Source organism: Perna viridis, chromosome 5, assembly GCF_037379345.1.
Source record: "Perna viridis isolate PV_CMFRI_1.1 ecotype Kerala chromosome 5, ASM3737934v1, whole genome shotgun sequence".
Lineage (NCBI taxonomy): Eukaryota > Metazoa > Mollusca > Bivalvia > Mytilida > Mytilidae > Perna > Perna viridis.
The window spans coordinates 46,650,699-46,665,534 of NC_142449.1; the positions used below are offsets into that span (position 1 = coordinate 46,650,699).

The window sequence follows — 14,836 nt, forward strand, 5'->3', positions numbered from 1 at the left end:
TTTTTCGAGAATCCTCATGTAATTTTTAATTGTAGTGAATTGTAAATTAAATGTGTATGTTTAGGTTTTACAGAAACAGGACAACCACTTAAAGGAGATAAAGCAGCACATGAATTTGCTGAGTAAACAGGCACAGAAAATGATGGAACAAGAAAAGCTTCTTGGGAAGAAAATGGTATAAATATTTAGACAACACTTTTAAATAAGGGCCAAGAAAAATTATGTCTGTTTAAAGTTACTTATAATATCTAATTTGGAAAGGTAAGTACTGTGGATACATTTTCATTCGTTGGTACTTATTTTAATGGTTTTTGTGGGTAGTGTTTAATGACAAAGTTAAGACTCCAACAAAGAAAAATTTATTACCACCACACTATTTGTTAGCAGTCTTTAGATGAACTGATGAGGAGATGGTTCATGGAAGCATATTAATAATAATCCACATGGTTTCATAAAATGGTCTCATAAACATGTGAAGCAAAGGAGTTCAAACAGTGGGATTTAAGCATGTAATTAGTCTTGATCTTATGTCAGATTGGCGTCTGAAAGGTTGTCAGAGGTTGTGGTAGCCAACTGATGTTTTAAAAAATTTATCTACTATTTAGGTGGAATAAAATTTCATCAGTTGGGCTAATTTTTAGGGTCCGTCAGAAAACTGCAAACAATCAATATTTTAATTTAGGCCAGAGTTTGTCAGTGTCATAAAAGATTACAATTTTTGTATGTAGTACGTGTCAGATGATTGATTATTGGTTATACGTGTCAGATGATTGATTATTGGTTATATAAGAATTTCAAATCAAGTCTTTCAGCCAGTTTCTGTTACTTGGAGATCTTTTAAGAAAATAATGTTACATTGTTTGGTTCAGCATACATTGAAGAGTTTCTACTCTGTCATGCTTATAATGCATGCTTATGTGCAGGTCCATATTGATGGTTGTAAAAATTTAAGGGTCACTCTCCGGTGAATTTCCTGTTAATGAAGGTTTGTTCATTTACCATCATGTAAAATATAGAAAACCATAATTTTTTAAAATTATTTCATATTTCCTATGGACTTTAGTATTTGTTATACTGTGTAAGGGATTTTGTCTGGTTGGCGAAGAAACTCCCTCTAAGTCTTACTGATTGTTTATGAAATACTTCATGGAGACTCTTTATTACGCCCTGCCACAACATAGAAGGACATTGAAATACTGGTGTCCATTAGTCTAGCCGTCCACATGTTATTGTTGAAGACCCTTATAAAATTCCACATTTTATGAAATACCGGAAGCGGAAATTAATAAGCAGTTTTAAATAAGAAACTGACATTGGTTGTGAATGATTTCCGTAGTATTAAAACTGGTTACCATTAAAATTTAACTAGGGACGCTACGTTTCTGATTGATTGTTGACCAGTTCAAATTACGACCGCAACTTTTGTTTTTTTGTTGCAGTTCGCTATCTGGGCTACTAAATAGACAAAATGTCGCCCAGGCACATTTCTGGTCGCCATTGGTGAGTGGGCGACTGTTAATCTTTTCCCATGAATCGTTTTGAACTGCATTAAAATTTACAGGAGTTATTGGACTTGGTTGATTTTGTACATGCTACATTATAGAAACACTTTGTGGATGTAACTCATTGGAGAATTTTGTATGGATTTTGCACAAGTTTTGCAGGATTGTTGATCACAATATGAAGTTGATCATTTTGCACTGGGATTTGGATTCTACTGATTTTACAGGAGTTATGGGACTTTTGCACTTCATCTTTTTTTGTAGCAGCAGGGGCCATGTGGCTGTGTGTAGCAATCTTGTTTTATCATTGTTTTGCTACAGGCTGGCTATTTATGTCACCTTATTTTACCTCAAGCAATAGCCAAGGGTAAAATCATGACATAAATAGCCAGCCTGAGGTAAAAGAATAATAAAATTGAATCTCAATGAATTATTTCAATTCTAATATGGTAGGACTAGTGTCTTCATGTTTTGAAAAGAGACAGTGTATGTTTTTTTTTCACAGAAAGACAACCATTGAATTTGTGTAGCAAAATTATACTGTGATGTTGGTAAAAGTGGGTAAAACTTCTCTTTTACTAATGGAATTAAGTTTATCACTGTTTTTCCATGGCTGTTGCAGTGTTTTCATTAGGAAAAGGCTGGAGGCCAATTTGCATGCTTCAAACACCTGTCTGGCCAATTCAAGTGGGAAAAATTACATATCATTTAATTAAGAATTAATAAATTTGTCCTGTTCAAATTTTTATTTGACCTTTTAGGAGAAAAAATACTGAAAGTTCTGCTGTTGTCTGAAATGTAAAGCACTGAATATTAGAGTTGAATTTTTTGGACCACAGTCCCATGTGTGTCTTTTCAATTAAAATAAAGAAAAAATTATGCAGTTGAATATTGTAAACATGAACTTAGTTATTCAGCATGGATTAATATGATGAAGGTGAAACCTTTTAATGCTCCCGAAGAAACATTAATTAAAAAACCTTGATAATTTTTGTCAACTCTAATTTGATATTTTATACTTATAACCTTCAAGTATGGCAAATTTTGTAATGATATATATTTGTCCTTTAAAAGCATTATACTGATTGTCGTGGTCTGATATGTCTATTAGGCGAAATGTCCGGCATTCATAAGGAATTATTGGTTGTCATGGTTCGAAATGTCTTTGGGTCGAATTGTCCGGCACTGGTTAACATTATGGTCCTTATATTTGCGAAACGTCTTCAAGGATTTCTTTTGTTGCAGTTAGTTTCGCTTCATTCTGTTCCATTTTGTATAGTTAAATTATGTTTTTATAATGATTTGATTCATTTTATCGAATTGATTCGTTTTGATTCTTTCTTTTATTGATTATTTTGATTTCGTTTTGGTTCGTTTTTGTTTTGCAATTTTTATGACCTGTGAATTATGGGTAATATTGATTACGTAATTTTAGTAAACATCTGGGAGCCATACTGCAGACTATAATACCAACCCTATCTTGGAAAATTTATGGTTTGATTTGTATTTAATTATGGAAACTAGCAAATATTTGAGACTGGTTTGGCTCTCAATCACACATTTACAAGTATACACAAATGAAGCTGCCATTATGCTGTTTTTCAGCTCCTGAAAATGCAGGTACAAATCGAATATTGGTGCTTTTTCTTGCCATAAGTATACAGAACCAAGTTGATAATACAACCATAAACGCTCCCATGTGTTCAGACCTGGCGAAATCATTTTTCAACCTGTCAGACATTTGGTCTGGCAACCTAACAAAATATGCTGGACCAAACAATTATCTGCTCCACCGAAAAAATACAATTTAAATTTGCCTTGAATCAGACGCCATATTTATACCGGAAGTTCCAGTTTAGGTGTGTCTAATAAAAAAACGTACTGGACATCTAGTCCGGTAAAATTTGAGTGATTTCCGGAAATCACACAAATTTTACCGGACTGGCGACTAAAAGTACCAGTCATGTCCAATGAATTTCGCCATGACTGCAAGTTGTGATAATAATAGCACTGCTTATTTAAAACAGGTAATAAAAATAGGATTTTCCATTTACTTAGGCAAAGCAAGGGAAGAAGGTTAATGATATGAAAAAAACTGAAAAAAGCCTTCACCATATGGAAAAGAAGACGCAAGGTATGATTTTTTTCATAGGTAATGTTAATTATGATCTTGTATATACCTTTTTTTAGAATTTTTAACTCACCTGAATCTTATAGTTTTTGTGATACAAAATTGATCAGAATTAAAATTCAAATGAACTCTCTGGAATCAAATAGATTTACTCCACACTGCAGACATAATTTTCCTCTGCTTTAATGTGGAATTTGGCTTTTCATACCCTGATCTTATCATTTCATTTCTTATTTTACTGTATGTTTACTTCCAATTTCTGCTTTTTTTATTGGCTTCGTAAAATCTTGATACTGGACTGACTGATATATTAGCTCAACTGCAATTTCAGCAATAATGAAGAAAGGACAACAGCAAATGAAAAAGAAGCCACTGTCTGAGACACCAAAACCTCAAGTTAAAGGTAATGATTGTTTTTGCAAAAGAAGTATAAAAACTGAACTGTTCGAAAGCTCTATACTATAGTTTTTTTTAAAATAAATGCACGGTTGATAAGGCCATTGTATTTTAGTTTTTAGTTTTATGAAATTATTTCACCAAAGTCATGAGTAGGAGGATGAAAAAAAAAAAATGGAGACATTTACAATTTTTTTTTTCCTAAGATTTTTTTTTTGATTTTGTTACTGATATGTTTCTGAACGTATTTAATGTGGTTTTAAGACAAAATAGGTTGAATTTGTGTTTTTGCATTTGAAATTGTTCTTTCTGTCTGACATTGTTTCAACCATTTTAGGTCTCAGTATCGTATTAATTTTCCCATAGACTTCTTTAGTGAAGTGGATATTTTTTAGGATTTTTAAAAAAATATGTAAATTGATTCAATGAAACTTTCACTTATGTAGCATTTCTAAGGGCATTTGAAAAAATAATTTCCTGCAAAGAAAATAGGGTGAGTCCACGAAGATCGGACAAAAAAGTAAGTCTTGAACTATAAATAGCCATTTTCTCTACTTTCACTTTCGTTTTGCACTCATCAAACCAACCTTTTCAGTGGAACATTTTTATGTCATTATGTCAGATTTTCTTCTAAAAAAGTTTGTCATCTTATAGTGTGATGTTTGCTCTATTTTATAAGTCATTGTTCATATCTTTTGTCATAACCTTAGTTTGTAGAGAGGCAAAAAGAAAATGTACTATATTTTTATAGCATCCATGTTTTGACGTACACCCACTCAGGGATATGCAATGCGATACTGGTACCTTTAAAATAATGTGTTGATATTCTGCCCACAAGGTTCTATGGGACCTGCCTCCTTTTTTTCCACTTTTTCCTAAATATTAAACAGAAATAGAGTTGAACATTCTTTTTATTATTTTCAAACAATAAATGTATAGGTATTCATACCCCATTTCACTCATCACTCCCACAGGCAAATCAGTTGCCACTTCTGTGGAGGAACGAATCGTACTGTGGCCCAGCTGTCCATGAATGTAAGCACTATTTCCATATATTTTTTTCTATTAATAGGTCCGGATCTAATTTGTCAGATATAGCCTGGCCTATCATAGAATTAGTTTGGGCCTTTATAAATTTGTTTTTAATTGTTTTAAGACCAGGATCAAACAAAACAATGCAGAATCATGATTGCATCTTTCCTGTGCTTGCTGTTCAGATCTCTTTGCTTCTAAGTATTTAAAACAAACTTTGAACTACATGGTTTTTACCGTAAAAACTGCTATGTCTTTCAAGCACAACAAAGATTAAAACTATTAAAGATATAGCCAATAACATTTAACCTTTTATTTCTTTGAAACAGCAAAGCACTGAGTCGGTCGAAAAAAAAAAAAAAAAAAAAAAAAAGAAATGAAAGTCATTTTATTTTTTTTTCCAAATTGCTTAAAATTAGGGTCGGTGGATTTGTAAAACTGAAAATAAAAAAAAACAATGGCCTAAATAATGTTTCATTTTTTATACAACTGTCATTTGATAATCTATGGTATACATTAATTGTCATCATTTACACTAAGTCAGAAATCAAGTTACTTTTACTTATCAAACGAAATCAGTAGCTAAGGACTTTGTCCAGCTGAAATATTATCACATGATTTGCACCTGACTAGAGCAAAAATCAACTTATAAAAATTTTTGGTCCAATTTTGTTTATTTTTTAATTCTTTATTAAAATTACTGGGTGCATTTTTCAATCTGATTTCAGATATCTCTTATGATTTTTGAATTAAAGAGGCCAAAGGAGGTCATGCTAAAAAAAAAAAAAAAAATAGCCTTTTTTTTTGGTCTGATTTTAAATTTTTTAAAATTAAATTTCTAATCCTTGCCTGTGTTTTTTCAATCATATTTACAATTACTTTTATGTCTTTTTTTTTAGTTACCAGGATTGAAGGCAAAAGTCTTTGATAAGCACCTTTAAAGCAAAACTTTTTTCACCTTTTTAATTGAATTTCAAATATTGCGTCCAAGTCAGTTGTTGTGTCCGTAATGAACTATAAGACCCTATGCTTAAATGTATCAAGAACTAATATTGTGTGCACACTTGTGTTTGTATCATGCTGTGCCCCATGAAGCTCTATTGTTCAGTTGATTTGACTATAAAATTGGTATTTAAGTACCCTTTAAAGAGAACAGGTAGGGACTGAGAACCTAGGTTTTTTTTAGTTTGCCTAAACTCGTGTTCATCCTAAAAATCTATGCACTATCTAGACTTGAATGCAATTAGTGTCAGGTCTTGTGATTCTGAACTACTATACAATTATTCTTGTGACTGTGTTCTATAATGCATTTTATCATTTGTTTTAAAATCCTTTATATTTATTCTTATAGTGAATGTCAGTCCATCAATGAAATTGAAAACAGAAAACAAGAAGCATCAAGGTAATTTTGTTAAAATCAAGTAAGAGTAATACATTTATTGTAAAGTAGTTTGATAAAATTTTGTAGTAAGGTTGGACAAATAGATATTAACCTGTGAAATTTTTTAAATGGGAGATCTCTGTCTTAAAATTTTCTCAAATAGGGAGATGTGCCAAGCTTTTGTGTTCTTAAAATATTCTATATTTAGCAATGGACCTGATTTCAAATTTCACAGCAACAATTTCTTGTGACACTACCTCCTCTGAAAGATGACACACTGTGACACATTGATTCCCTATAATATAATGATAGTAAATTAATGGTCTCTATTAAAGGTTTGTGTTCAGTAGTCCTTATCATATTCTAAACTTTGACCTCGTTTTAAACAAAAATTGAGCAAAGCGAAGTTACTTTCCAACCTGACAGACTGGTTTAATGGGGCAATGGACAGCAGTATACTTCAAATTCAAATATTTGACTTTTTGGAGCTGCGGTAAGTTCTTGGATACTTTTAAATAACTTATTTCAAACCATTTAGCTACTTACCAAAGTGAAAATAGTTTAAGTTTAAAAGAAAAAAGTTTGCTGTTCTTCCTTTCCCCAATGGGACTGCCAACCAGGTTGTTGTGTGTTGGCGGGTTACTTCCCTTTGAAGACTTTTTATGTTGATGTGCATAAAGGAATGTATTTTTTCTCCAAGGAATCCAAACTCTGTTAGAAGTGGGGTACTCTTTGTGAGGTTCTTACAATATTTCTAGTTATTTGCAATTTGCTGCTCGGACGTTAAACCCCAACAAACAAAACAAACAATCAATTTTCTGCATAAATGACAAGATGTTGGGTATTTCTATATTAAACTGTAGGCTTATGTTTGTAGCAAAACCACACAAGATTTCTAAACCAAAACACAAAGGTAAGTTTTAACTTTAGAATTGACGCATTTTTAGCTTACCTGGCTGAAGGCCATGTGAGCTATTGCCATCACTTGGCATCTGTTGCTGTCCGTCGTCGTTAACAGTTTCCTTTAAAACTCTTCTCTTCTGACACTGCTTGACCCATTGGAACCAAACTTGGTATGAATGTTTCTTGGGGTATCCTGCATAGAACTGACGTGGGGATTTTTGATCCCTCGAAAAACATAGCCGCCGTTACTAAAAATAGAACATAGGGGTCAGACAGTAGTTTTTTGCATACATCTCCAAAACCATTAAGTTTAGCCAAATTCTGATTGGGATTTTGGGATTAAATTTTCAATTCATTCAGTTAAGGTCTCACTAACCACTTCTGACATTCCCATTACTTTACATGTTAAAGTTGACATTTTTGAAGTTTCACTGTGAATTCCCAGGACAAATGGGACCTTAATGTGGCATACCAATACGAAGCTTTAAAAAAGAGGATATTCTTACTGGTGTATAAATGGTACGGTCATAGTCTAAATTTTTCACCAAATTACCTTGAAGACAAAATACTCAGAAAACCACGTTTTCATTCACAAAAAAATGGCAGCATGGGGCAACTCACAGAGTCATGTCAGCAGTATTCATACGCACTAGTTAAAAATAATGCATATATTCTAAAAATAGACTCTCTAAGCTTTAATTTGATAGCAATATCTATTAATAGAATGAAATAAAACACTCATAATAAATAGACTTACAATTACTTTGTTTTTGGTACTACATAGGGGGGTGGCCAATTGACCCGGAAGTGGGAAGTGAGACCTTAAGGTTTTGGTGTACCTTACAAAGTTTCTTTTTTTTTGCATTTTCATAAAGTATAGCTCATTTCGAATAAAACAAGCCATCACACTTGATTGTACAAGGCTGCATTCCAACTTGATGCCATTTTTAAAAAGTATGGTGTTGTAGAAGAAAGTTAAGATTGTAACGTCAAATAATTAACATAGTTACTAAATTGTATAAGTGTATTTAACTGTTTTTTTCATTTTTTAATAAAACAAAACCTTTATTCTAAATACTTATTTTAATTGTATTTGATCAGACATGGTGACATGGTCATTACAAGTATAAAAAAGTGCATATTTTGCAAAAATATAGAAAAAAAAATGCCATTTTGAGAAAATTTCTTATATGAAATAAAAAAATGCATGAAATAATTAGCTAAATTTATTCTACATCATAATCAATCATTCAGTACCAACATATATATATATACTCTGTCATGCTACTTAACCTTAAGCAATGATAGTGGTCAAAGGGCAGATAACTCTAATTACTACATACAGAATAGTAGTACATGTATTATTATTAGTATTTTTTTTTTTTTTAACAATCAGACTTTTGCGATGGAAAAAACATGGTATTTTATTCCTGCGTTTGCCTTGTTAAAACATTGTTAAATATAAATGAAATTAACTGACCAATAATATAATTATAGAAAAAATAATGCACTCTTGCTAAATGCCACAATTATGACATCATAATGCATGACGTAAGAAACACAGTGGATACAGGGATGCCCAGATCAAGAATTTCTCACAACTTTACAAAATTTGGAAAACCTGGTTCAAGGAAAAGAAGCTATTTTTATACAAGTAACAACCAACCTTCAAAAAAGTTGAAGTCTTCTCAAACAGATGAACAGGAAGATTTCCAATCCGCAGATTTTCCACAGCTTATAACATGTCTTCCATCAAATACAACAAATTTAGTCCATACAGATAAAAGATCAACTGTAATTCCGTTCAAACTCCGTCCGTATCAGCAACAACTTAAAAAAAAAGAAGAAAAAACTAAAAGACAGAAGGAAACATTTGATACACATGAATATGGTATTGTAAAAATCTCTAAGATTAGTGATTTATTCAATAATTTTATAGTTCAACATACGAAGACCGGTTGCATGAAACCAGTGATTGAAATATTTAAAAAATCCCATCTTGGAATTTGCATATCAGCATATATACAATGCAAATATTGCATGTTCAAATCAACACCGGTTGACCTTTTTGACAGATCAAATACAGATTCCAACCATGGATATCCATCCGGTAGTTTAAATGATGCCCTAGGGCTGGCATGTTTAAAAACAAAAATGGGAATGACAGATATACAGTTTATATTATCGCTTTTGTCTATTAAACCACCTTCAATAACTATGTTACAAAGGAAAGTCAACAAAATTTCAGATGTAATGATAAAAATTAATGAAGAATCAATGGTTGAAAACCAAAAGATTGTAAAGGAAATAAATGCATTAAAATCATCAAATTCAAGCTCAATTTCAGTTGAGACAGATGTTAGTTATAATAACCGGCCCCGTCTTGGATACGAAGCAGGAACACAAGCCTTCTCGCCAATGATAGAGAATATAACAACAAAAAAATTAACCCTCTCATTGGATTATGTCAACAAATTATGCAGTCACAAAGTTAAAAACTGTACGAAGGCCAACTGCCGAAAAACTATTTGGACCAAAAAACTGTGGCCTCATCAGAGGGATATATGCTACAACATAATTTAGAAAAAATTGAGAATACTGGAATTGTATCAGTTGACACGGTCACAAGCGATGCTTGTAATCAGATCAACAAAGTCTGTAAATTCAACAGAAAACCAGTACGTCATTTAACTTGCTTTTTACATAAAATGAGAACATTTCAAAAACATATACATTTCATGAAATTAGAAACATCATCAAACAAATTTGGTTTAGAAAGTTCACAGTATATAAAACAACTAGCTTTAGCATTTCGTAAGCGGATACAGAAGGAATTAGGACGCATTAAAAGAAAATGTAAACAAGAGTCGGAATTCGTAAAATTTTCTTCAATATGTATAAGAAATATTATCAATTGTTTTACCAACAACCATAGTATGTGTGGAACATTGTCTTCTGTATGTCAAGCATACAAGGAGTCTTTTCGACCAACATTTTTACCTTGCGGTTAATATTTAAATTTATGTCAGACGGATATTAATAAAATTACCACCCATCTTAGCAAGGATTTTTCACATGCTAATTTACATGAACTATATGGATTAACAAATACTAACAAATCTGAAAGCATGCATAACCGCCTTATGACTTATATCACAAAACGAGTGACATGGAGTAGAAATTTTGGAGCTATGTGCCATTCAGCAGTTCACTCCGATACACATGGCACAGGCCATTCAACATTAATAATTGCAAAAGAAATTGGAATATTTTACTGTGAAGACAGTCCATTTTATGATCACATGATCAATATTGATACTAGAAATATTTTTCATAAAGAACGACAAAAAAGTGAACTTCATCGACAGGAGCGATACTTTAGGAAATTACACCAAGTCAATCGAAAGCTCTTAGAGAACTCTATGTACAATACGCCATCGGTATCAACTGAACTTTACTTTCCATTACTTTACATGTTAAAAAAGTAATTTTCAAAGTCTCACTGTGAATTTCCAGCACAATTGATGTCTTAAAGTTGCATACCGTTGTGAAACTTGGAAAGTAAGGCTTCCAAAATCATTATGCTAATGGTACGATGATTGTAGAAATTTTTCACAAAATTTACTTGAATAAATAATACTGAAAATCCACATTTTTACCTGTTCTGCTAACTGACAGCATGGAGGCAAATTACTCACACATGTAAACAATATTCATACACTTTTGTAGTTAATTACATATATGATTTTAAAGTACACATTCTCAGCTTTATTTTGACCACTTTTAATCATAATACACACAAATAATGCACTTACAATGCACATGTCTAGGTTCAGTGTAATTTTGGTACTACATAGGGGGGTGGCCATTTGACCCGGAAGTGGTTAGTGAGACCTTATTGTAACTGCTTACCTGCTGTATTTAAATTAAATTTTACAGGAAGGTTGGGTATTATATGTAGATTTGCTTGAAATGGTAATGTTTCTGTCAGGAGACTCTAAAGGGAGGTAATTCAAGTTAAGGGTTTTACATGTTAAAACCTCATAAGGTCCTCCTTAACCGCTTGAGGGATTCTGATGACATTTTATTTGAAGGTTATACCTACATTGATGTGCATAAAAGAATATTGTTACTGTCAGGAGTTTCTAAAGGGAGGTTATTTAATTGAAGGGTTTTGCATGTTAAATCTTTGTAAGCCCAACTCCTCCTAACCCACTCAAGGGATTGCAATAGAATTTTATAGGGAGATTAGGCATCACATGTAGATGTGTATAAATATAGTTACTATTGGGAGATAAGTAAAATTACAAATTTATGCATTTGAAGTGATGGGTATTCTCGTTGTAAGCCTGTTCACAGTATTTCAAGTTCACCTAAGTTCCTAATAAGAATGACACCCCCCCATTTACTGTGAGAAATCACCTTGTTTGTCTATCCATTCATTTGTCCATATTTCTTTTAAGTGCATATCCTCCTAAACTGCTCAAAAGATTTTGATCAAATTTTATAGGAAGGTTAGGTATCATATGCAAATGTGCATAAAGGAATATAATTAATGTCAAAGGACTCAAAGGTGGGATTATCCAAATTAAAGGCTTTACAAGTTAAAACGTTGTAAGTGCAAATTTACATAAACTGCTCCAGAGACTTTGATGTAGTTTTATTAGAAGGTTTAGTATCATATGTAGCACAGCTCTTTCTTAAATGCTCAAGTGATTTTCATGAAATTTTATAGGAAGGTTGGGTTTCTTATGTAGATGTGCATGTAGGAATATTATTACTGTTAAATGATGCCAAAAAGAGACAATGCAGTAAGTGTTTTACATTTAAGTCCTTTTGAAGCAGGGTATTCTCTTTATGAGCTTGCTCATAGTATTTCTAGTTGTTTATAAAAAATATTAATTTTTATGTTAAACTGTATGTTTTTATATGTAGCACAACCACACAAGATTTATAAACTAAGTCACAAAGGTAAGGAGCTGCTTGTTTTGTAGGTTTCCTTTCTGCTCTTTAAAAAATTCAGGAACATATCATCTCATATGCTCTAAAATTCAAGTATACAATAACTGCTACTTCAAAACCTTTAATACAGTCCAAAAACTGAATATTTCATATAAATTTACTTTCTCAGAAAGCTTACTAAGTGATAAGGACTTTTTTAGTTAACTTGTTAGACTTTTTATTTCATATTTTTACCCTGACCCCATTAAAAAAAAAAGAAAATATGAATTTTTTCAACTGTATGTTGTAGCAAAAGTACACAAAATTTCCAAACCAAGTCACAGAGGTTTGGTTTCCAAAGGGTTTACTAATCTTTGTTTGTTGGGGTTTAACGTCCGAGCAGCAATATTTCAGCTATATTCAGACAATGTTTAGGGTCTTGAACAAACCAAAGGGTTCTATACTAATCTAGAGTCTTGAACAAACCAAAGGGTTCTATACTAATCTAGAGTCTTGAACAAACCAAAGGGTTCTATACTAATCTAGAGTCTTGAACAAACCAAAGAGTTCTATACTAATCTAGAGTCTTGAACAAACCAAAGGGTTCTATACTAATCTAGGGTCATGAACAAATAGCAGCTTGTTTTGTAGGGTTTTACACAGATCATAAAAATTTTAGGGACTTCTCATCAAAGGCACCCGAAATTTTGGCAGCCAAGCAGTCATTTAATCTAATCTTAGCAGAAGAAATTGGATATTCATTCTGGTCTTTTTAAGAATAAACTTTAAAAAACTGATTTTTTGTTGTCATTTAAAGATATGTAATGGAATTAGTGATATTTCATCACATACAATGTACGTTACAAAATATTTGAACGTGTCCAAAGAACAAATGAGACTGATTTCTACCATATGTTGACTTTCTAACAAGTAAAAAAACATTGTACATGTAACATATTATAGTCCATTTCGACTTATATACAGATTTTTCAAGAAAAAATGTTCATCTGCAATGCATTTCATTAGATGTGTTAAGCTCACTTTTGATTGCTTTAATTCAAACTTTTTGGTAAACTACAATCAATGAAAGCCGTCACTCAAACAGTCAAACCGGCAATTGAATTTGAATACTTTTTTATCATTGCCACTACCCTTTATGAATGAATATGACGATGTTAATAAAAACTTTGAAACTTTGAAACTGTAAAAATATATAAACAAACTCTAGAAGATACGTTAACAAAACTCTTTGAAACTGGGAAGACATTATCAAGTGTTCTGGAGTTATTGGTCCTTTAATATGCAAATTTATACCCATTTACGGTATGTCGTAACACATTTGCACATGGCTAAAATTATAATTAGTTAAGGTGTTATCTAAATGGCTAATTGCAACCAGATTTGCAGGTGACAATTATTTTTTATTGTATTTCGTAATACCAGGTAATGTTGTTTATTGATTACCACTTGTAATTATGACCAATTCATCCAACGAATTTTCCGCTTATTTCACACATGGGTGCCCATGTTTGAAATGTTCACAATTTCGTACACCTGATGATCTAAGGCTTCAGAGCCATTGACATGCCATTCAATAAAAATAATTGAACTCGTGGACGAAGTACTCTTTAACAAAAGCTCAATTATTAATTTAATTCAGAAAAATTATACTTAGTAACATCGCTGGAATAATATGCTGTTGAAAACAAACCCCTCAACTCTGATCTCCGCAGAAAACTACGATATGAATGCACATGTCTGACCCTAGACTTATCTGCTGAATTCAACTTGCCTATGTTTTTTTCGTCGATTTTGGTCAGAATTAGGCTATTTGACTTATAGCCCAGTAAATAAGGTATCTCTTGGACTTACATTAGAAAACATCCAGGAAGCAGTGATTTTGTTTCCCAAAATCACCTCTGAAATAAGGCTGATAGAAGTATCCTAATTGGCTAAAAAAAAAAAAAAAAAAAACCTTCAAAATAATCTTAAATAGGATTTACTATTTCCCTACTGGTAGTCAAAGGGAAGATTATGGTGTTTCTGTTCAAAATTATACTGATTCATTGTTTATGAGACATCTTTTTTTGACATCCCCTTTAAAATTTATCTCTTAACTACAAATTCAAGGATTGTATGGTTATTCCAAATTTTCCAATTTATAAAAATGACACATTTTTTCCCAATAAAAAATAGTTTTGAGAAGGCGGACAATATCGCTGGTGAAACAAATTAGTAAATGATATCAGATCTCAAATATGTTTCAAAATACATGTATAGTTGCAAATGGAAAGTTGACCTCTGTATGAAATGGATTCAATCGATAAATGAGTAAGTACTAACTCTGACTGATTCATAGTACTTTACAGACAGTTATAGACCACATGTTTTTGTAATCATTGAAAGATTGGGGGGAAAATGATGGATTTCAAATATTTAATAAATGAAGAAATAATTGTATGAAAATTCTCAGAGTCACTTCAGTTCTTTTGTATATGCAATGGTGCATGTAAAGGCATGTGTATTGTTAATTTAATTATGTAATTAATG

At 31.9% G+C, this 14,836-nt stretch overlaps 1 protein-coding gene across 1 annotated transcript in view; it reads left to right on the top strand.

Annotated features, from left to right (window-relative positions):
• The window catches only part of LOC148617968 (uncharacterized), a 98,215-nt gene that overhangs the window by 23,241 nt on the left and 60,138 nt on the right, over positions 1-14,836 (top strand). The window contains exons 8-12 of the mRNA XM_088585156.1: positions 65-175; positions 3,561-3,636; positions 3,965-4,036; positions 6,413-6,463; positions 7,320-7,355. Of these exons, the coding sequence (XP_088441282.1) occupies positions 65-175; positions 3,561-3,636; positions 3,965-4,036; positions 6,413-6,463; positions 7,320-7,355 (346 nt within the window). The remainder of the gene's footprint in view (positions 1-64; positions 176-3,560; positions 3,637-3,964; positions 4,037-6,412; positions 6,464-7,319; positions 7,356-14,836) is intronic.